The sequence below is a fragment of the Hemitrygon akajei genome, chromosome 8 (genome assembly GCF_048418815.1).
Source record: "Hemitrygon akajei chromosome 8, sHemAka1.3, whole genome shotgun sequence".
Classification (NCBI taxonomy): Eukaryota; Metazoa; Chordata; class Chondrichthyes; order Myliobatiformes; family Dasyatidae; genus Hemitrygon; species Hemitrygon akajei.
In genome coordinates this window covers 28216396-28240851 of record NC_133131.1, presented here as the reverse complement: position 1 = coordinate 28240851, position 24456 = coordinate 28216396, and the positions used below count along the sequence as shown (strand labels likewise).

The window sequence follows — 24456 nt, the reverse complement described above, 5'->3', positions numbered from 1 at the left end:
ACAGCTCTGGACACCTTTCTTTTTCTGGATCTACTTTGATCCCTTTCTTTTTCTTTCTCACTTTCCTTCTCTCTTTCACAACTTTCTCATTCTCATTCTTCCTCCCCTTCTCTTCCTTCCTTTTTCTTTTAATTTGTGCACTTTGATGTTGGAAAGGTTCATTTAAGTTCACTGGAGTCTCCTCTTATTAATCCTTCTATTGCTCCCTTTACGATCTGATATCTCTTCTCGGTTTCCACATTCAGAACAGATCCTCTGTTTTCAAATCTCCATTGACTCCTTTTTTCTTCGCCTTCCATTCACACAGCTGGGCTTTGGTCTTTGCATATTACTTTTACAAGCAGCTTTTTGTCACCCACTTGAAGTTTATGCAATAACCATAGTGCACACAAAGTAGATTCTGGCTCTTTATACTCACAAAAGCAAATTGCTGCAACTTTTCTGAAACTCCTTCAAGTCAAGTTTATTGGGATTTAACGTATATAACCATATAATGTATATAGAAACAAGACAACATTTCTTCGAATCAAGGTGTAAAACACAATGGTGCACATAACACACATATCGCACAAAAACTTATGAAGGCAAGGATAACCTTGAACTCTCTCCCAGCTTAAAGCCAAGCCACATTGCGCAAGTAACTGCCTGATTAACATATCAGCAGCTTGTTCAGATATGCTACCTACAAAACTGTTATAGTTTGACTGCTGCTTTCATTACTTTCATGCAATCTCTGAGCAGCATGGTCCTTCCTTGGTCCAATATACTTTCCAACCAGAAGCACAGAGACTGACACCAACACCTGCTTGCCCTCTATTGGGGAACAGTTCATGATGTACAGTATGGAGACAGTTGATGCACCATCCAATACCTTAATTTGCTTTCATATGGCTTCATTGCAGGAGATGTGGCATGCAAATGGTGGATGGATCTCCAATCAAGTTGTAATTGTCTCAGCCTATCATGCCCCACAATGTTGGTCCTTCTGCTTTCACCACATACAAGCTCAATATGCCTTGTTGGTTGTTGTATTTTACTGTTAAGGATCTCATTCCTACAGGAGTTATCTTTTCTCCAGTATAAGTTCTTAGTTGGATATCTGCAGGCTTCAGCTAATATGTTTGAAATGCCTCTCAAACTCATTTAGTGGAATGACTGAAACAGCTGAACCAGTGTTTAATTCCATTTTAATCTATTTGCCATTCACTTCTGGTATAAGCCATATTGTTTGTATATTGTTAACTTTCATACTTGAAATCTTAAGGCTACACAGTCCTGTGTCACACTCATCATTATCAGATTTTCCGTCAACAGCAGGCAGATTAGTGCTCTTTTTGAAACTGCAGCTATTTTGCTTTTTCTCTTCCCTGTGCAGTCCATATAACCATATAACCATATAACAATCACAGCACGGAAACAGGCCATTCCGGCCCTCCTAGTCCGTGCCGAACTCTTAATCTCACCTAGTCCCACCTACCCGCACTCAGCCCATAACCCTCCACTCCTTTCCTATCCATATACCTATCCAATTTTACCTTAAATGACACAACTGATCTGGCCTCTACTACTTCTACAGGAAGCTCATTCCACACAGCTATCACTCTCTGAGTAAAGAAATACCCCCTCGTGTTTCCCTTAAACTTTTGCCCCCTAACTCTCAAATCATGTCCTCTCGTTTGAATCTCCCCTACTCTCAATGGAAACAGCCTATTCACGTCAACTCTATCTATCCCTCTCAACATTTTAAATACCTCGATCAAATCCCCCCTCAACCTTCTACGCTCCAATGAATAGAGACCTAACTTGTTCAACCTTTCTCTGTAACTTAAGTGCTGAAACCCTGGTAACATCCTAGTAAATCGTCTCTGCACTCTCTCTAATTTATTGATATCTTTCCTATAATTCGGTGACCAGAACTGTACACAATATTCCAAATTTGGCCTTACCAATGCCTTGTACAATTTTAACATTACATCCCAACTTCTGTACTCAATGCTCTGATTTATAAAGGCCAGCGTTCCAAAAGCCTTCTTCACCACCCTATCTACATGAGACTCCACCTTCAGGGAACTATGCACTGTTATTCCTAGATCTCTCTGTTCCACTGCATTCCTCAATGCCCTACCATTTACCCTGTATGTTCTATTTGGATTATTCCTGCCAAAATGTAGAACCTCACACTTCTCAGCATTAAACTCCATCTGCCAACGTTCAGCCCATTCTTCTAACCGGCATAAATCTCCCTGCAAGCTTTGAAAACCCACCTCATTATCCACAACACCTCCTACCTTAGTATCATCAGCATACTTACTAATCCAATTTACCACCCCATCATCCAGATCATTTATGTATATTACAAACAACATTGGGCCCAAAACAGATCCCTGAGGCACCCCGCTAGTCACCGGCCTCCATCCCGATAAACAATTATCCACCACTACTCTCTGGCATCTCCCATCTAGCCACTGTTGAATCCATTTTATTACTCCAGCACTAATACCTAACGACTGAACCTTCTTAACTAACCTTCCATGTGGAACTTTGTCAAAGGCCTTGCTGAAGTCCATATAGACTACATCCACTGCCTTACCCTCGTCAACATTCCTCGTAACTACTTCAAAAAATTCAATAAGGTTTGTCAAACATGACCTTCCACGCACAAATCCATGCTGGCTACTCCTAATCAGATCCTGTCTATCCAGATAATTATAAATACTATCTCTAAGAATACTTTCCATTAATTTACCCACCACTGATGTCAAACTGACAGGTCTATAATTGCCAGGCTTACTTCTAGAACCCTTTTTAAACAATGGAACCACATGAGCAATACGCCAATCCTCCGGCACAATCCCTGTTTCTAATGACATCTGAAAGATCTCCGTCAGAGCTCCTGCTATCTCTACACAAACTTCCCTCAAGGTCCTGGGGAATATCCGGTCAGGACCCGGAGATTTATCCACTTTTAAATTTCTTAAAAGCGCCAGTACTTCCACCTCTTTAATTGTCATAGGTTCCATAACTTCCTTACTTGTTTCCCACACCTTACACCATTCGATATCCTTCTCCTTAGTGAATACCGAAGAGAAGAAATCGTTCAAAATCTCTCCCATCTCCCTCGGCTCCACACATAGCTGACCACCCTGATTCTCTAAGGGACCAATTTTATCCCTCACTATCCTCTTGCTTTTAATATAACTGTAGAAGCCTTTCGGATTTACTTCCACCTTATTTGCCAAACCAAACTCGTAACTTCTTTTAGCTTTTCTAATCTCTTTCTTAAGTTTCCTTTTACATTCTTTATATTCCTCGAGCAATTCCTTTACTCCATGCTGCCTATATCTATTGTAGACATCCCTCTTTTTTCGAACCAAGTCCATTAATGTTTGTCTGCCCGACATGCTCTTTGTATGAGTCCCACTTTGTTGCATTTTCTGCAAGTTGTGTGTTTAAATCTGCATCGATCTGGTATATGTGAGCCCCTGCCACAGTGTTAACACAATTTGTTTGGCCAGGCTGGTTTCTGTTTAGATGTTGCAATTTTGCTCGTGCTCACTTTCATTCCTGACTGCAACTCAGTTGCATCTGTCTACAGTTTCCATTGATACAGTGATTTTGACTGCTCTTTTAAATGTGAGTTGTGCTTCAGATTGGAGCCATTTTTGAATGTTTTCTTTTAAGATTCCACAAACTAAACGATCTCTTAGTGTATCATTAAGCCCATTACAATACTGTCAAGGGTCAATCTCTTCAATTCAGCCACGTGCACTGAAATGGACTCCCCTTCTTTTTTGATTCCTCTTATGAAACTTAAAACATTCTGCAATCAACAATGGCTTTGGTTCTAAATGTTCCAGCATTACTTTTACAATACCAACAAAGCTCATTTCTGCAGGACCGGTTGGAGCAGTTAAACTTCAAAGCAAACTGTATGCTTTTAAACCCAATGCACTTTGTAAAATGGCACTCGTTTCTCATTGGCTATTTCACTTGCTTCAAAATACTGCTCCAGTATGTTCAGTGTACATGAGCCAATTACCTGAAGTAAAAACAAACTCGTCAATTTTTCTGACACAGCCAGCCATTTATGCTCTTTTTTTATGATTGCTATCACCCAGTACTCACTCTTTATAGACCCATGAATTCTTCCATTTGCAGCCTTTTATTGTTTTAACTCAATCGTGTCTTCTCTTCTGAAGAACATGTGCTCCTCTGTTTCACTGTTCCTCGCTGCATTTGACAGGTTGGTAGTCGTCTTGGATTTGTTTTAAAAATAACTCGTCACCAATGTTACATTTTGTAACTTAAAGACATTAAAGTTATTCAAAGGAAGACATGGGAGCCCAAAATGTAGGCCTTAAGTGAAGAACGCATGTATCACATGGTAGTGTGATGATGTATACAATTTACTATGCATTTATACATACAACCTGTAAATAATTATTCAAACAAAAAAGAATGTTTAATCAAACTATATACAAGGTTACTAAAATATTATTGAAATATTAAATACTCAACAGGCAGCATTGAGGCTATTAAGAGGTTTAAAAATAATGGAGATTTAAAATTGAGTTACTGCTTAACCAAGAGCCAGTGGAGGTTAATGACTTTATGAGTGACAGGTTAGCAGGATGTTGTGAATTAGGCCATTGATAGATTTTGAATAATCTCATTTATGTAAGGTAAAGGGAGAAGGGGTTCAAACAGGTAGTTATTAGAATAGTCAAGTCTACAGGTAATAAAGGCATGAGATAATGGTTTCAGAAACTGGTGTCAAAGAGTTCAAAACAGGCCATCATTTTGATGATGTGGATCTGTAGCCCAAAGCTTAGTTAAGGGTCATATATCACACCTAGGTTAAGAAGAATATCATTCATTTTCACACAGAAGCAATGAAAACCAATCTCAGAAGGATGGAAAATAAAAAGTATGACTTCTGTTCTACACAGCTGAAAATCAGTGCAGAGGCGCTGCAGGTGGATAGTGTGGTTAATTTTGACAAGTTAAGAATAAGAAGTGCTGTGGGCTGAACAGTCATGTTATATATCATTAGTGTCTTTCAGCACAGCTGTTCTTGTTAGTACCACAGGAACAGAAACCAACATGTAGGCATTACATTCTAGAAATATACTGTTATGTCAAAGATGTATTTTACTATGAGAGATGGTAACATATTCAAGGGGAGTAAATTGTACTGTATAAGATACTAAATATGGTGATTTTAAAATAGGGCAAAAAGTATAAACATGGAAGTCAAGAGGAATTTTGGAGTGGGATATAGATCTGAACATGTAAGCTTTAATATCACTTAAAAAGGGGAGCTGGAAGGGTAATATTGCTACAAGGATCATGCACATTAGCTCCTGTTCTTACCTTACTGTTAGGCAGAAACACTGGTGAAAGCACGGCTTTCCTGACATTCTGTCTTATGGTTATCTCACTCTGAATCATCAGGAACGTTTCAGAAAAGAGGGAAGAGTTAATGTTCTCGGCTGGGTAAATTCTTGTCCACAGCACAATGGAACAGAGATAGTCAGAATATTTGTGGTACAAGTCAATCAGGACTTCTTGACATGGTGTGGCCAAGTCACACTGCAGGTCGTACTGCTGTCCAACAGCTTCAGGAGCCAATTTTCAATTCTGCCTCTGGTGCTGTCTGTGAGAAGTTTACATGTTCTCCTTCAGACTACATATGTCTCCTCAAACATTCCAGAGTCACGTTGGTTGGTAGTGGATTGGCTACTGTAAACAGCTCCAGGGTAAGTGGGTGATAGGAGACTTGGGGGAGGGAGCTGTGCGGTTGGTTAATAGACATGGATGGAAGAATAGGTCATTGCAAAATTACTGGGGAGATGGGATGGTTCTGAGAACTGACATAGGTTTGCTGGAACAAATTAACTCCTTCCATGTGGTAAGGGAATATGAGAAACAAGACAGAGCTTCTGCTTTCCTGAGTTATACACACAAAATGTTGGAGGAACTCAGCAGATCAGACAGCATCCATGAAAATGAATAAATAGTTGACATTTTGGGCCAAGACCTTTTATCAGGACTAGAAAGGAAGGGGAAGACACCAAAATAAAATGGTGAAGGGAGGGAGAGAAAGATAAGCTAGAAGGTGACAGGTGAAGCCAGGTGCGTGTGGACCACGGGAGAAGGGGAAGGAAGGGCACTGGGGGAGGTGACAGGTAATTGAGGAGAAGAGATAAGAGGCCAGAATGGGGAATAGAAGAGAGAAAAGGGAGGGGAAAAGAAACAAAGAAAAAAATTAGTGGAATAAGAACTCAATGTTAGAGGCTACCTACTTGGAATATGAGGTGCTGCTCCTTTACCCTGAGAGTGGCCTCATTGCGCAGAAGAGGAGATCTTAGACTGACATGTTGGAATGGGAATGGAGTTAAAATGGCTGGCCACTGAGAAATTCTCCTTTTTGCAGATGTTGTGAAGATGCTCAGCAAAACGGTCCTCCAACTAACGTGGGGTGTCACCAATGCAGAGGAGACAGTATCAGGAAATGGATGTTTGAAACTCAAGATTGCTGTTCATGAGCTAGTACACTGCAGATCTTAACTGAAATGAGTCCACAAATTAATTCAGCAGTGAGATTCCCTCAGTGCCAGTTAAGACTTTTCCCAGGACAGTATATTACAAAGCATAATTCACCAAATACAGTGTGACTTTACACAGGCCACCTCAGATTAAGAATGCTCAATTTATGGACCTATGAAAAAGCTCGTAATATTATTGAATTCAAAAGTTCAATGTATATTGTTCCTACAAGTGACAAAACTGGCTTCCTCTCTGGCTCCATTTTTAGTAATTGCTCTTTCTTATCAGTCTTCTGTGCTTCTGATGTCATTGCAACACTGTATGCATGATTACCAAATTGACTGATTTTTGCATATTTTCTGACTTCTAGAGAAAATCGATTTATGGACATTTGTAAAAACGGAATCTGTTCCTTACTCAGGGACCCAACTATTTGGGTTCGATCTCTAGTTCATTACTAGCGTTTCCAACATTGTTTCCAGTCAGCTGGTCCCCTTTTCCTATTCAATTCATCAGGTGCCTGATTATTGAACTCCCTTTAATACACTGGGACCCTACTTGGCTTTATGGAATATTTGTAATAATATTTCATCAAATAAAGTGTACAGTGAATAGTAATTGATACTCTAGAAAAGCTGCCAATTTAGTACTAAAATCCTGAGTGTGCCAGAATTTTGTAGCTTTACTGTAACTTGCTCACAAAGGGATTTATTGCGTTGCTGCCTCTTTCAGAATGCTGATAAATTCAAATCAGATACAGTAATAAGCTGGGTGGCCCTTGTTACTTGACATCAACAAGTCAGAAGAACTTCCCTTAAATCTTGATGATGTCAGCAGTACAGCTTACATTCAGTATGTTGTAATGCATGCTGAAGTATGAAAGATCAATGAAAAGACAGATTTGAAAATGTACACAAGATGACGGGTACTGATTATAAGTTTGGGGAATGTTTGCTCATCTTCATTATTCATAATTTCTCTAAAATCAGATTCTTTCTATAAATAATCAAAGGTCATAACTGTGCTGAATGCCTTCTGTTCTGTACAAACTATTGCTGCTAAGCTCTGTAATATCATAGTCATTGTGAAACAAGAGGGCCTGGCCACTAGTGCATGAACATGCTGCCTGCACAAACTGTTTTGGACTGTATGCTTGAACTTGATGATTTGCAAGACTTTTGAGCGACAAAGTTGCATGCTAGTCTATATTTGGAAAAATGATAAACTTCTCTGAATGCTGTGCACAATTTCTTGGAATCAATACAGTAAGCTTACATTGATATGTTTGCAAGCTTATAAGAAAATACTGCATAATTAAGTGGGCTATACACATTCATATGGAACTTCAGATTTTATTCTCATTCACTCTTGCAACTGGAAGGAGATACAACAAATCTATCATATATTTTAAATACACATTGTACATTGAAATATCAAAAAGAGAGTCCTTTGAGTGTTGCAACTATTATTGTAAAAGAGCAGATACAACTAGGAGAGTTGTTGGTTGATGTGTTTATGGTTGTTGCTATAATGCCATAAGCAGCTAGCACTTTCAACAACTGTTTCAAGTTGCAAAAGATTGTAGGCAATCATTGACAAAAGCTAAGAAAATTTTGCTGGCTGCAAGGCTTCTGCAAAACAAAAGAAAATAGTTTGTTCCCAGCTATTGATGAATCAGTAGATATTCACCATCACCATTGCGGAAATGAGTAGAGTGCATGTGATGAGGCAGGGATATCTGCTGAAGTGAAGCAGAGAGAAAGGGGAAGGGTCTAATTGGAACTTCGGCAAAGAACACTATGCTTTACTACAACAAAAATATACAAAAATGAAATTTGCAAAGTACTACAGTGTCAAATTCAAAGAGCAATGGATTTTCGGGTGCCTTGCTCCTTCCTGCATGGCAACCTTTCACGTTCACTACTACCTGAGGGAAGCTACTGGTATCCTTATTTGAAGACAACTATGTTTCATTCTCTTTAGAGAACTGGAGAAGTATCTGCTTTTCTAGGGCCATAGGCCTTTTCAATTGCACCTCATTGCATCTAACTGAAAGAGGCTCCATTCCAATGTCCAGCTAGTATGAAGTCAGTGAATTGTGCAAGTCATTAAATAGTACCTCAAAAGCTAAGATAATGCCTTAATTTCCCAGGTGTGTACAGTGGTACATTTGAGGAACACTGACAAACCAGATAGTATCTACTGGACAACAAAGCTTAACTGCTGACACCATGGCTCTTGACTCCCACATAGACCACTGCATGGTGAAACAATGCTCTCATTTTGCTCTGCCATTATCAAGGATGTCTGCAGATCACAGAACTAAGCCAGTTAATTTCAGCTATCCTCTTTGTTCTTTCTCCCAAGCTTCACACTACCTGCATTGAATTTCATCTGTCACTTTCCTATACATTCTGCCAGCCTCTCTGCCATCTATGAAATCCCTTAGTTTTTAAGACTCAGCCAAACTTTCCACCATCCACAAAATTGGGAACTACTCCCTTGTACACTCATGCCCAAGTCATTTGTTTATACATAAAAATGTGGTCCCAGCTTGCTTTCTGCTTTTATTTATGCAGCTACTAATTCATTAATTCCATTGATTTCAGTTATAGTATGTTGGGTTTTTGAAAGGGAAAGAAATGACACACATCAGGAGTCCTCCCTTCCCAGGCAGTCTGTGTTGTGAACTCAGTCTTCCTGTGATCTCAGTATGATTCCAGTAACTGTAATTCCCACTCCACGCATTAGCTTTAAGGAATGGAGGTCAGCTTCACCAGAAGCTAACCGTTTACTTCTATGCTGGCTCCCAGCAGGCCAATGCCATCAGTCTGATTCTTGCTTCCTTATTTGTCTGTGGTCTTACAAATTACACCCATGTGCCCATCACACTGCAGATTCATCTACAGTAGCCACTTAAGTCACAGTGCATCGTTGGGGTTAGGGGAGCAAAGCAGAGAACCCAGCAGAAGCAGACATACTCACAGAAAGAATGTGCAAACACTGTACAGACAATAGTCATGGTCAGAAATGAACCGAGCTATGTTGCACCACCATAGTATATTGAACCAAGTAGTTAGGACTGATTGGATGTTGAATTCAACAGGCCATGAGAAATTGGCCTGCAACCCCCAAAGCAATCAGCAAACCCTGTGTGCAACCATACAAGTAAATCAAGTATTATATTAGCTCATGTTCCAATACTATTACACATTTTACATGGAGGCATATTGAAAAAATTGCTATAATTTTATCACATGAACACAATTACTGTTACAAAGCAGTTAGGAAAAAAAGTATTCATATTTAATTCAAACCCCCTTTGGCAGATTAGTTGCAAATTCTGTCATTAAAATATAACCAATAAAAATAATCTTTTATCCACGGTGACCTTTCTGTTATGAATAAGCTTCAAGGGCACATGAACACACATTCAACTGTCATTTGTTGATACTTTTATAATTAAGGCAATAACTTAGTATTGCTGTTGTCAAGAATGATTACATGCACTCTTCAGTAGCATATATTTGTCCTTAAGCATTAGGAAATAGGTTTAACCTATAAAAAGTGGGGAAAATATACAAAAATAATAACTTTATTTCACATTAATGTGATGACATTGGTATATTACAACATGTTTTAAAACAAAAATACTGATCCATATAGAAGGATGAGAACTTTCTTCTTTTCTGAGAATCAGGAAGGAAGGAACCTTGTTCATCGTTTAGTTATTGTCTCATCTGCTGGAAAAACAAAACAGAAAACATTGTTTTGGAGTTCCTGTACAAATTGAAAACCATAAGCGAATCAACATCACATGGGGTGGCATGGTAGCATAGCACTTAGGGTAGCACTTTACTGCACCAGCAATCTGGGTACAATTATTGCCACTGTAAGAGTTTGTGCATTCTCCCCGTGACCACATGAATTTCCCTCAGGTGCTCCAAATTTCTCCCACATTCCAAAGACATACAGGTTAGTAAATTGTGGGTACGCCACGCTGGCACTGGAAGCAAGGCTACACTTGCCAGCTGCCCTCAGTGCATCCTCGCACAATATTAATTGTAGACACAAACAATGCATTTCAATGCAAGTTTTGATATACAAGTAACAAATAAAGCTAATCTTTATCATTAGTTACTGAGCACACTGATGTGACACTGAGCCACAATCACAAGAAGATGAGACAAATTCAACTGTTGTACAATGAACATTGATATTCCAATATATTAAGAGAAACCAAATGTCAGTAGATTTCAGAATAGTAAACTATACAATAGGAAGACTTTTAAGTTGAATCGATCTGTCATGACTATGAACTTTGATTGTATCTTAGCTTCCCGGTTATGAACAAAGTCAATAACTGACAATTAATCAGACCTTAATATTTATGGTTATTATAGACAGGTAACCATTTCATGGATTCTTAGAGGCTTGCAGCACAAAAAAAGGTACTTTGACTTGTCTCATCCATGTCAGCTCATTTTTTTCTGCATTCACCTCATATCCTTGCATTTCTTTCCTATCAATGTACCAATGCAAAATGTTTTTAAATGCTAATATATCAGTCGGTGTCAACTCCTCTGGAAGCTTATTTGACATGTCCACTGCACTCTGAGTTTAAAGAGGAACTTTCCACTCAGATTTCCCTAACTATCTCCCCTCTCACATTACACCAACGTCAACTTTTAGAAAAACATCTACCCGACCTATGCCCTTTGATGTTATATACCTCTATAAGGTCACTCTTCAGCTTCCTGTGCTCTAATGCGAAAAGTCTCAGGTTCATGAAACGGAAGTGCCGCATTCTAGGCAAAATTCTGGCTAACGTTATGCATAAGAGACTGCGAATGCCAAAATCTGTAGCAACACAAAATGCTGGAGGATATTGGTGAGACCACTCACAAACAGGGTGACCACTTCTCTCAGTACTTGTGCTCCATTTGCATTGGCAGCCATGGCGGTCTGGAGCAATTTAAATTCTGCTCCCATTCCTACATCAAGATGTCTGTCCTCATGCCTCTAGTGTCAGGGTAAGGCTAAACTGCAGAGGAACAATACCTCACATTCCATCAGGGTCATCTACTTCCCAATAGCATGAACATTGAATTATTCAACTTCCAGTAAATTGCTCTCTCTCTGTCTCCCTTCTCTCCCCTCCTGATCTACCCACTTCTTCAGACACTTACCCCACCCCATCCCTGTTTCTTTCCCCTCTTACATCACTTCACTTCATCTGCCCATAGCTCTCACATTTATCCCACTGGTTCCCCTCTGCCACTATTCCCATTTGTCCACCTCCCTCACTTGATTCCATGCTCCATCTTCATCTCCTATCAGATTCCATCATCTTCGGGCCTATATTGCCTCCACCTACCACCTTCCAGCTTCTATTGCTATTCCCCACACCCCTCCTCGTTTATGTCCCTCTGTATACTCGTTATCTGCAACTTAAGTAATATTCCTGTCTAACTCATTGAGAAGGCAGCAACCACTACTAAGGACCCCCATCATCCAAGACAAGCTCTCTTCTGATTACTGCCATCAGAGAGGAGGTATAAGAACATGAAGACCTAACTTCAACTATTTAGGAATAGCTTCTTCACCCCTGCCATCACATTTCTGAACAATGCACAAACCGATGAAAACTGTCTTATTATTCCTTTTATTTGCACTATTTACTTTTGTAATTTATAGATTTTTATGTCTTTGTACTGCACTGCTGCCACAAAACAGCAAACTTCATGGCATACATCAGTAATAATAAATCTGAATCTGATCTCATTCTTTTGCAAGCTAATCTGAGACAGGGAACACCCCACATTCATTACTTTAATGTTTTAACTGTACAAGGTTCCCATTTCATATGTTGTGAATATGCTTTAGACCTCACACGGCCATCGCTCACAGCCCATCCAACCAACACTTACAGACCACCCAAGCATTGTTCATAGACCATTCAGCTATTAATCACAGTCAATCCACCCACAGTTTACAACTTATCAACAATTATTCATAGGCCATGCACCATTTCCAAGGCCTTTCAAGGTCCAGATCCTAATGCCTGAATAAAATAACATTACAACGTTGATTGACACCTTTAGTCATGCCTATACGGGATGTTGAATATTGTGTCTCAGACTGGACTGCTCAATTTCTTAATATGGTCAAGGTTCCCCCAAACCCCATGGTTTATTGTGAGGTTATATTCACAGCTTTTAATATGTATTCCACATATTCAGTGCAGTAGATACATTTAAGACTAAACTCTTTCTCTAAATTATTTAGTTTTTTAATAGAAATCAAAATGATCACAAAGAGAATTGACGATAGCTGCTTCTGATTTTTGCGTTCCTCGTGCTGCCCTGTAAAACCACGTCTAATATTAATAACAAAAACAGAAAATAATATGAATTCAAGTAAACAAAACAGATGCTGCAAATCTGAAACAAAATAAGAAAATTCAGAAATATTGAGCTAGTCACATAACGCCTGTGGAAAGACACAAAAACAAAAATGCTGGAAGATCTCAGCCAGTCAAGCAGCATTTGTGGAAAATGAAACAAGATCAACTTGGGTTAACGACTCTTCTACAGAACAATTCTGATGAAGGGTTATTAACTTGAAACATTGACTTCTCCTCTCTTTGCAGATACTACCTGACCAGCCACTATTTTTTATAGAAGAGAATTGGAAGCTTTTTATCACCATCAATAAAGCTCAGCAGAAATATATTTATCTACAAACATATGAATTCCAGCCAACTACAATTTGTCATTGATAAGTAGAGATGAGGATAAAATCGAAATTGGTACATTTAGATTGGTTTATTATTGTCACATGTACTGTGATACAGTGAAAAACTTGTTTTGCATGCTATCTATACAAACCATTTCATCACAACATGAATTGAGGTGGTACAGGGGAAAACAATAACAGAATGCAGAAGAAAGCAGGCAGAGAATTAGGTGCAAGTTTGAAAGGAGTTAGACTGTGAGGTGAAGACTTATCATACTAAGGGACCATTCAATACTATAACAGCAGGGTAAAAGCTGTCCTTGATGATATGTTCCAAATTGTCATCAAACTAAAGTATGTGAATGATTTCATCAAATAGAAGATGACAATCAATTTTTCAGAGTAGGCAGTTAAAGAGCAAAACGCAAACAGTCTTACAAAATGCATGGAAATATGGCAGGGCTATAAGGACTCCATTGTAAGCTAAGAATCAAAACATGTTGTGGGGATGCTTCACTGCAGCAGGTCCGGAAGGCTTGTGAAGGTAGAGGGTAAAATGAATACAGCCAAATAAAGGGAAATCGTGGAGGAAATCCTGATGCAGTCTGTAAGAGAACTGCGACTTGGGAGAAGATGTTTTCCAGCAAGATAACGATCCCAAGCATAAAACAAAAGCTACACAGGAATGGCTTAAAAACAACAAGGTTAATGTCCTGGAGCGGCCAAGTCAGAGTTCAGACCTCAATCCAATTGAGAAGTTGTGACTGGACTTAAAAAGGGCTGTTCACTCACGATCCCCATGCAATCTGACAGAGCTTGAGCAGTTTTGTAAAGAAGAATGGGGAAAAATTGCAGTGTATAGTTGTACAAAGCTGATAGAGACTTATCCACATAGACTCAAGGCTGCAATTGCTGCCAAATTTGAATCTACTAAATACTGACTTGAAGGGGTTGAAAACTTATGCTATCAATTGTTTTGTGTTTTCTATTTGTATTTAATTTAGATCACTTGTAGAGATCTGTTTCCACTTTGACACAAAAGTCTTTTTGTGTTGATCAGTGTCAAAAAATCCACTGTGATTGAATGTTGTAAAACAATAAAACGAGAGAACCTTCAGAGGGGGGAGTCGCATACTTTTTAAAGGCACTGTATTTTCAACTCAATTTTAAGTTCCTAGGTGTCAATTGGATCAATTAGTAGCATTAATATATTTAAGGATCAGCCTGAGAAATATTAAAGGATATTGTATCAGGTGGAGGGACAAGTTGAGTGGGAAATGACAAATGCATAGTGTAAACAAAAGCATAGACTACTTGTACTGAATAGTTTGTGAGCTGTGCTTCTGTACATAATGAAATACATAATGTACTTTTAGTCTACATGAAGAGAATTTGAGTGGCAAACAATATAAATGTATAAAGAACTGCTGGGAATTGAGTTTCTTTTTCAGAACTTCTGATAAATGTTCAGAATTGCAGAGCAGTGTAGCTTAACAACCATGCTATTCTGCAAACTGTACTGGATCTACCGAGGTGCATTCTATAATTTCAATTTCTTGCTTTATTATATCTTAATCTTTTTTTCCAGTATTATCCAATTCTTTTATGCAAGTTACTCCTGCATTTAAATAAGGTGATAGGGAGAGATTACTACTGATCTTGTTTCAAAGTAAGGTATTAATTTATAAAGATAGCCTTTTTGCAACTAATATCAAGACAGAAGCCTATCAGAGGTATGTTCATATGGGTCGGAAGTTGAACATTTCTTTTTGACATTATGGGAAACACTTCTATCTGGGTTTGACCAGAGTGTTTTTTTTTTACAGAACTCTCCTGATAAACTCTCTTCTGATTTAACTCTGCAATAATATATCTAATATTCATTTCAGCAGTCTTAATACAAGCATGCATGCATTAATTATGTAAACAAATAACTCTTTCAGCTTTACCCATTCAGGTTGAATCATTTATCACCTCCTCAATACTACCAAGTAAGAGCAAATCTTGCTTATGTTGATTTACTAAAGAACAAGGTTTTCACTATCCCTTACTCTGCCGTGGACGATTGAATTGATAACTCAGCATGGATGGAACTTGGTTCACTGAGGAAGATTCTTCTAGTTACCATTCTGTTTCTCTTGTTTCTCTTTCATCTATTCACCTGCCCCAAGTGTAATGATAAACTTATCACCAAAGTTGGTTCAAACTTCTTACTCTTTACTTGTAGCCACAATATTTGTGTCTCATATCCAGTGAGGTTTCTGTATGTGTCACAACAGAAAGACAGACTCAATGGCAGAAAATCCGAGGGTAAAAGTAAGGGAAGAACTTAATCATGAGCAGAGAGGGTCTAGGCAAACCTGAAGGTGTAAAGGCAGGTATTTTTTGGTCCTGATGGCCCATTTCATAGGGACTTACAAAAGGCTGGAGTAATAGTGAATGAACGCAGTATTTCAAAATTCCGTAAGACCATAACGCACAAGACATAAGAGCAGGATTAGGCCACTCAGCCCATTGAGTCTGCTTTGCCATTCCATCATGGCTGATTTATTATCCCTCTCAACCCATTTTCCTGCCCTCATTACGTCACCTTTGACACCCTGACTAATCAAGAAACTATCAACCTCCACTTTAAATATAGTTAATGTCTTGGCCTCCACAGCTGTCTGGGGCAATGAACTCCACAGATTCATCCTCATCTCTGTTATAATGGACGTCCCTCTATTCTGAGGCTGTGCCATCTGGTCCTAGGCTCACCCACTATAGAAAACATCCTCTCCACACCCACTCCAGCTCGCCCTTTCAATATTCAATAGGTTTCAATGAGTTCTCCTCTCATTCTTCTGAACTACATTGAATACAGGCACACAGCCATCAAACATTTGTCGTATATTAACTCTTTCATTCCTGGAATAATTCTTATGAACTTTCTCTGCATCCTCTTGAATGCCAGCACATATTTTCTAAGATAAGGGGCCCAAAGCTGCTCACAAAAATTCCAAGTGCAGTCTAACCAATGCCTTATATAACCATTTAACAATTACAGCATGGAAACAGGCCATCTCGGCCCTCCTAGTCCATGCCGAACACTTACTCTCACCTAGTCCCACTGACCCGCACTCAGCCCATAACCCTCCATTCCTTTCCTGTCCATATACCTATCCAATTTTACTTTAAATGACAATACCGAACCTTCCTCTACCACTTCTACTGGAAGCTCGTTCCACACAGCTACCACTCTCAGAGTAAAGAAATTACCCCTCATTTTACCCTTAAACTTTTGCCCCCTAACTTTCAACTCATGTCCTCTTGTTTGAATCTCCCCTACTCTCAATGGAAAAAGCCTATCCATGTCAACTCTATCTATTCCCCTCATTATTTTAAATACCTCTATCAAGTCCCCCCTCAACCTTCTACGCTCCAAAGAATAAAGACCTAACTTGTTCAATCTTTCCCTGTAACTTAGATGCTGAAACCCAGGTAACATTCTAGTAAATCTTCTCTGTACTCTCTCTATTTTGTTGACATCTTTCCTATAATTTGGTGACCAGAACTGTACACAAAACTCCAAATTCGGCCTTACCAATGCCTTGTACAATTTTAACATTACACCCTAACTCCTATACTCAATGCTCTGATTTATAAAGGCCAACATACCAAAAGCTTTCTTCACTACCCTATCCACATGAGATTCTACCTTCAGGGAACTATGCACCATTATTCCTAGATCACTCTGTTCTACTGCATTCTTCAATGCCCTACCATTTACCATGTATGTCCTATTTGGATTATTCCTACCAAAATGTAGCACCTCACACTTATCAGCATTAAACTCCATCTGCCATCACTCAGCCCACTCTTCTAACTGGCCTAAAACTCTCTGCAAACTTTGAAAACCTACTTCATTATCCACAACGCCACCTACCTTAGTATCATCTGCATATTTACAAATCCAATTTACCACCCCATCATCCAGATAATTAATGTATATGACAAACAACATTGGACCCAGTACAGATCCCTGAGGCACACCACTAGTCACCAGCCTCCAACCTGACAAACAGTTATCCACCACTACTCTCTGGCATCTCCCATCCAGCCACTGTTGAATCCATTTTACTACTTCAATATTAATACTTAACGATTGAACCTTCCTAACTAACCTTCCATGTGGAACCTTGTCAAAGGCCTTATAAGGTCTCAGAATTACATTTTTGCTCTTGTATTTTAATCCTCTCAAAATGAATGATAATGTTGCATTAGTCTTCCTTAATACCAACTCAGCCTACAAGTTAACTGTTTGGGAATTCCGCACAGGGACTCCAAAATCCCTTTGCCCCTCTGAATTTTGAATTTTCTCCCCATTTAGAAAATAGTCTACGCCTTTATTCCTTCTACCAAAGTGCATGATCGTACACTTCCTTACACTATATAACATTTGCCACTTCTTTGCCCATTCTTTCTAAATCCTTCTGCAGACTCCCTGCTTTCTCAACAAAACCTGTCCTTTCACCTATCTTTGTACTATCTGCTAAATTGTCCACAAAGCCATCAATTTTGTCATCCAAATCATTAACATATAACATGAAAATAAGTGGTCCCAAATCTTTTCCTTGCAGAATGCTAATGTCACTGGCAGCCAAACAGAAAATGCTCCCTTTATTCCCACTCTGCCTCCAGCCCGTCAGCTAATCTTCTACCCACGTTTGTATCTTTCCTGTAATACCATTGGCTCTTATCTTGTTAAGCAGTCTCATGTGCGGCATCTTGTCAAAGACTTTCTGAAAATCCAAGTAAACAACATACGTTGACTTTCCTTCATATATCCTGCCTGCTATTTCCTCAAAGAATTTGAGCAGATTCGTCCTACAGATTTTCCTCAAGGAAACCATGCTGACTTTGGCCTATTTTATCATGCATTTTCAAATACCCCAAAACCTCATCCTTAATAATAGATTCCAACACCTTCCCAACCACTGAAGTCAAGCGAACTGGCCTATAATTTCCTTTCTTCTGCCTTGTTCAGTCCATAAAGTGTGTAGTGATATTTGCAATTTTCCAGTCCTCCAGAACCATTCCAGAATCTAGTAATTCTCTTCAACTACCTCTTTCAGAACACTGGGGTGTAATTCATCTGGTCCAAGTGAATTATCTACATTCAGACCTTTCAGCTTCTGAACTTTCTCCTCAGCAATTGCAATTGCACTCACTTTTGCTCACTGAAACTCTCCAATTTCTGGCATACTGCTAATGTCTTTCACAGTGAAGACTGGCACAAAATACTTAAGTTTATCCAGCATTACTACCTCTTCAGCTTAATTTTCCAATGGTTTAATATCTATACTCACTTCGCTTTTATTCTTCACATATCTGAAAAACTTTTGGTATACTCCTTTATATTATTGGATAGCTTACCTTCACATTTAATCTTTTCTCTCCTTATGGCTTTTTTAGTTGCCTTCTGTTGGTTTTTAAAAGCTTCCCTGTCTTCTAACTTCCCACTCATTTTTGCTATATGTCCTCTCTTTGGCTTCCCTTGTTAGCCACAGTTGTCTCAACCTCCCTTTAGAATACCTCTTCATCTTTGGGATGCATCTACCTGGCACTTTACAAATTGGCCCCTGAACTCCAGTCATTGCTATTCTGCCATTCATCCCTGATAGTGTCCCTTTCCAATCAACTCTGGCCAGCTCTTCTCCATGCCTCTGTTATTCCCTTTCCTCCACTGTAATATTGATACATTTGACCTTATCTTCTCCCTTTCAAGTTGCAGTGTGAATTCTGTCATATTATGATCACTGCCCCCCAAGGGGTCATTTACCTTAAGCTCCCCAATCGAATCTGGTACATTACACACACCCAATCCAAAATTGCAGTTTCACTAGTGGTATCAATCACAACCTGCTCTAAAAAGCCATTCGCTATATTCAGGAAAATAGGAATGGTTTGGAAAATGCAGATACAATGCCCCTGTTCAAGAATGTAGTGAGATAGAAGTAGAGAGGAAAAAAAAATCAGATAGCCTGTCAACTATCATTGGGATAATGTTAAAATACAACATAAAGGAAATAGTAGCAGGACTTTAAGAAAAGCACAGTATTATCAAGCAGAGTTTATATCAAAGTAAAAAAGTGTTTTAACATTTTGTGAAATAGTTTTTGAGGGTGAAATGAGCAATATGGATAAAGGAGGTCAGTACACATGTGGTATTAGGGTCTCCAGAAAGCATTTAATAGGCTGCATGCAATGTGTTACTGCTGTGCAAGGCAAAAATTCATGGTGTTGATATTAGCATGGATACAGAATTGCCAACCTGACAGAAAACAAAAGAATAAGTCATTAGATTGGCAAGCTGTAACCATTGATCTCATGTGCCACAAAGATCAATTCTGTGACAATAATTTACAACTGGTATTAGTGACTTCAAAGACAGGGATGAGGTCATTATAGATAAATCTGTTGATATTACAAAGATAGGGAAAGGGTAGGTTGGGGTGGGGTGCGAGAGCAATTTGTTAAAAGGATGTAAACATGTAAAAAGGATATAGGTAAGAAAAATAGGTAGGCAGTGGATAGATGAAATATAATTCAAATGTGTGAAATTACAGAATGCTGTGATTTACAGAAATCTTGGTATCTTCATTCATAAGCCACAGAAAGTTTGCATGAAGATGCAGAAAATTAAGAAGGAAAATGACCTTGATTACAAAGAGAATACAATATACAATAGAAGTCTTGTTGTACAGGGCATTGGTCAGACCATATCTGGAATATTGTATATAGTTTTCATCTGAGATTTAAGAAGGGATGTATTTTTATATGTCACAGCTTAGAGGTGGCTCACTAAGTTGATTTCTGGAACAAAGAGGCTTCCAGAAGAAAAAGCCAATACTCATTGAACTTCCGAATAAGGGTGTTTGACCATTGGGAATCTAGAACTAGGGGACATAATTTCAGAAAAAAGGGATTGTTCATTTATGACAGATTTTTGATGCAGAGGAATTTCTTTTTTTGGAAGGTCAAAAATGTTTGAAATTTTCCAGCTGTGAAGGCTATCTTATTGACTATATTACAGGATAACATAAATTCTTCATCTCAGCCAGTCAAGGGTTGTATGGAACAAAATGGAAAAGGGAAACTAAGGCAAAGATCTGATCATCATTGTTCAATGAAGCAGCTTGGAATTACTCCTTTGATTAGGAGTAGGCCTACTCCTGTTCTTATATGACCCAAGGTGTTGATGGTTGGAGGTTTGGTTGCAGCAATGCCATTAAACATTAAGAGAAACTGGCTGGTGTCTCATTGGTTGAGACAGTCATTGTCTGGACATTCCATAGTATGAACAGGTTTGCTGGATACATTGTGAATCTTTACTATTATGACTAAATTCCATAGACTTCTCCTTCTGACCTTTGTAATCTTCAGATTTATTTCAGTAAAGAATCTTAAGCAAAATCTCTATTATTTCCCTTACTCATTTTAAGATAACTGTAAGTCTGCAATTTTTTATTTCAACCTCAACTCCATTAAGTCTGCATACAAGATATTCATGCGATGAATGACAATACTCAGCTGCCTGAGAATAAACATTAAGTTTAATGGCCCCTTCTCTTCTGTATCTCCCAATCCCTCTCCCGACACCCCATTTCAACCCAACAAGTGAACATTAGACTGTCATTTCATAGCTTTAAAATTCCAGTCTGAAGAAATCACTTCTCTACATACCCCTTCCCATCAATCTATATTAACCAGGATTTTTCTCCCAAATCTACTTGTAGATTTAGATAAAATCCAAATTCACAAGTAGGTCCAGTTTCAGGTTGATCCTTGGCAAGCTTCTACCCATCGTGTCCATATTCTATACTTGGATAACTTAGTGTCTACAGGCATGATCAGCATATTTTTCTTGTGGCTGTACATATGCTGCACAATTCCCATCAGCAGTTAAATTAAACAATTAAACACCTGCCGTCACTTCTGATTCATTTGGTTAAAAATAATTTTCCTCCTGAACCTTCCCGTTGTCCACTCACTTCCTTCACGTAATGAGCATTACTATAATAACACATGGTCTCAACTGTACTTTAGTTTTGTACTCTAGTTCTTGGTTTTAATTCTAATCAGATCTCCTCCTGGATTTTCTTTGGCTTATTGATGAGTACATTGCTTTCATTTTAATCTGAAGAATTTCATATTAAGTTTAAAATTTCCATTTCTTACCTTTTATGGGGAACATTTCTGATTCATTCTTTGGACTTCTTTATCTCAACCTAAAACAAAGTTCAGGTGATTTATTGCATTGTAAAAACACTAGTCTCAAGTCTTTATCTGAAAGCTTGGGTCAGGAGGTCAGTGAACATGCTTAAGGAATGGAAATAGAAAAACTAAGAAGTAGGTAAATAAATCTATACATGTAGAGGAAAGTGAACCTTTCTGGAAGTGTGTGTGGTGGGGGGGAGAAGGAGGCATTAGAAAAGTAACCACAAGATCACAATAGGCATAAGACTGCAGAGTTCTTGAGCAAAAGAAAACAAACAGAAATACTCAGTCAGACAACATCTGTCGAGGCAAAGGCAGAGTTGAGTGTCAGGTGAAAACTCTAGACCCCAAATGGTAACTATCCTTTTGTCTGTATTTAAGATATCTAACTATCTTACCCAAAATGACATGGTGAAACATCAGCTGTTTATTCCCCTCCATAATCCAAATACTCTGAATTCATGATAAGGATAAGTGAACCAGTATCATTACCTGCTCCCAGGCCAATATTTAGTCATAAATAGTATGTGACTCCGGAAAACATGCACACTTCCTGTATGTATTAAACATTATGCACTAATAACAAATTTTCACTTTTGTCCTCAGTGTGCCAGCACAGCATATTATTGATTGAGGAAAATGACATTTGAAGATAAAGATCTAAGGCTGGGCACAAAACTCATCAGTTGACACACAGTAGTGATCTCTGCTCTCTAAGATGCTTCAGAGACCTGGACTAGCTGTAGCAGGAAGCTCAAGGTATATTAAAATGCTTACACTGCAAAATACTCTGAATTCATGATAAGGATAAGTGAACCAGTATCATTACCTGCTCCCAGGCCAATATTTCTATCAAGAAAACCCTAACTCTGTTGAAGTCTCTTTCTGTGATGGAGCTCAGAATAGTATATCTGTCTCAGGAGCCTGGTTTCCGATGTGCAAAAACATTCTTTGCATACTTGACGTCAGTCTCCTAAAACTGATCACCTTTTCTAATTTCTGTTATGGGAAGAGATTTGCAGGTATACAGAGGAAAGGGGTCATGGATGTAGTTAATGCCTCCTTGAAAAAGAATATCTCTCCAAAAAAAATCCTGGGTAATCGAGAGAAGGAGTATTCAATATGGTATTGAGATCTTCAAGTCCATGCACAGGGAACACAAAGGAACTTGCGTAATTAGAAGCAGCACGATTTGATCTACCCACCCAAATGAACAGTAAGGCATCTCCTGTCCTATTTGAGGCAGAATCTGCAGTTCCCACATTGGCCTTAATTACCTTAAGACCCTCTAAACTAGAGTGAAGCAAGTTGTTCTTGATCCTCAGGGACTGTTTGAGAAGATGTTACACATTAACTTTAACATATGAAATACCTGTTATCAAATTATAAAATGAAATACTGAGGTAGATAACTAATAGCTCAATCAAAGGCATAGGTTCAAAGAGTATCTTAAAGAAGAAAGGAGAGTTGAAGTAGTGTCAGTGATCTGAGCTAGTACTCCAGAGTGAAAGGCTTTAGCAGTTAAAGCACATATGACGATAATGGAACAATTATATTAGGAAATCATGAGGCCAGAAACAGGAGATCAGAAATACCCTATGAGGCAGGAAACATCAAGGCCAAAAATGAATTTGAAAAGTGGAGAGTTTAAAAAAAACATGTTACTTACCAGAGCTCAGTGCAGGGCAAGGATAGGAGTGATGTACCCAACAGAAGTGAGAAGACGAACAACAGTTTTGAATAAGATCAAATTTGTGGAAACCCACCAAAAATGCACAGGAACAGTTAAGTCCACGGTATTTCACCAGCAGGTGAGTCTAGGCTAGGATTAAGTTAGATGATACTATGAGGGGAAATAGCCAGGTAGTGACAGAATAAAACAAGAGAATACCAAGTATACTCTGCAGGTGAGGTAAAATCTGTGGCTAGATAACCAGAGTTAATGAGTCCAGTTAAATATTCTGATGAAAGTGTACTAGCCTGAAATACTGATTCTGTTCTCTCCACAAATACTGGCTGACTAACTGAATATATTCAAATTTCCTAATCAACCTTTCAGTTGCAATTCATTGTTTCTGTACTATGGTCTTAGTCATTACACAGATAGACTGTCCAAAGCCTATCTTGGAGTAAAACAGAACACCAAGTTCGAGAAGAGTATGGCTCAATATCATGCAATTGCTATGAAGAGATGGAATCACTGTCCAGTAAAGAGGGTGTATGAGTGGAAGCAGAGAAAATTGTTTTGATCTTCTCTATATTTAAACAGGGGGAAATTGGGGAATGCAGGACGACACTCTGAATTAATCAAAACTAAAGATTTATGGAGGATAACAGTGGTGGTCAGAGATTCTATACAACTATGAGGAGGTTGATGTACATGCTGTATATTTTCAAAACATGGCATGCACGGCAAGAGACCAATCAGAAAAATACTAGAGTAGTTGAAGTAATTTCAGAATTAGATAAGGGTCTCTACAGTGAAAGGCTGCAAAATGGGCAGAAGTGGGAACGTTTCACATACAGAAATAAATAGCCTTAATGGTAGGTTGGATGTGAGATTTGAAAGAGATTGGAATGGAATGTACGGGTCAGTTTGAACAATCAGTGGGAGTAGGAATGGCAGCCTTGAAAAATGAGTACAGATTGTGGGAGTGATTAAAAGACAATAGCTTTATTGTCCCTTTGTTGAGTAAGCTCTGTCTCATCCATCATTAATTTCAGGCAAGATTTTTTTCATAGCCAGGAGCTGCTGAAAACATTCTTGAAAATGGAAGAGAGAAGTTTTGAATGCACATTATAAAGAACCACCAAGACTGATGACCAATGTATTTTAGAGGCAGAATGTTAATGAAAGAGAAATGGCCAAAAATGCTTTGGAGACCTCAAGGTTCAAAAATGGGAGTAAAA

At 38.6% G+C, this 24456-nt stretch overlaps 1 protein-coding gene across 4 annotated transcripts in view; it reads right to left on the bottom strand.

The window, feature by feature from the left end:
- Window positions 1-7885: 7885 nt before the first annotated feature.
- LOC140731751 (protein-tyrosine sulfotransferase 1-like) overlaps window positions 7886-24456 on the bottom strand; it is a 75014-nt gene continuing 58443 nt past the window's right edge. The window contains exons 5-6 of one of the 4 annotated variants that reach the window (XM_073053507.1): window positions 21508-21557; window positions 7886-10292 (exon numbers count right to left, since the gene is read on the bottom strand). In XM_073053507.1, coding sequence (XP_072909608.1) covers window positions 21531-21557 — 27 coding nt within the window. In that variant the 3' untranslated portion in view covers window positions 7886-10292; window positions 21508-21530. The remainder of the gene's footprint in view (window positions 10293-21507; window positions 21558-24456) is intronic. The other 3 variants (XM_073053508.1, XM_073053511.1, XM_073053512.1) reach the window with 3 other exon arrangements.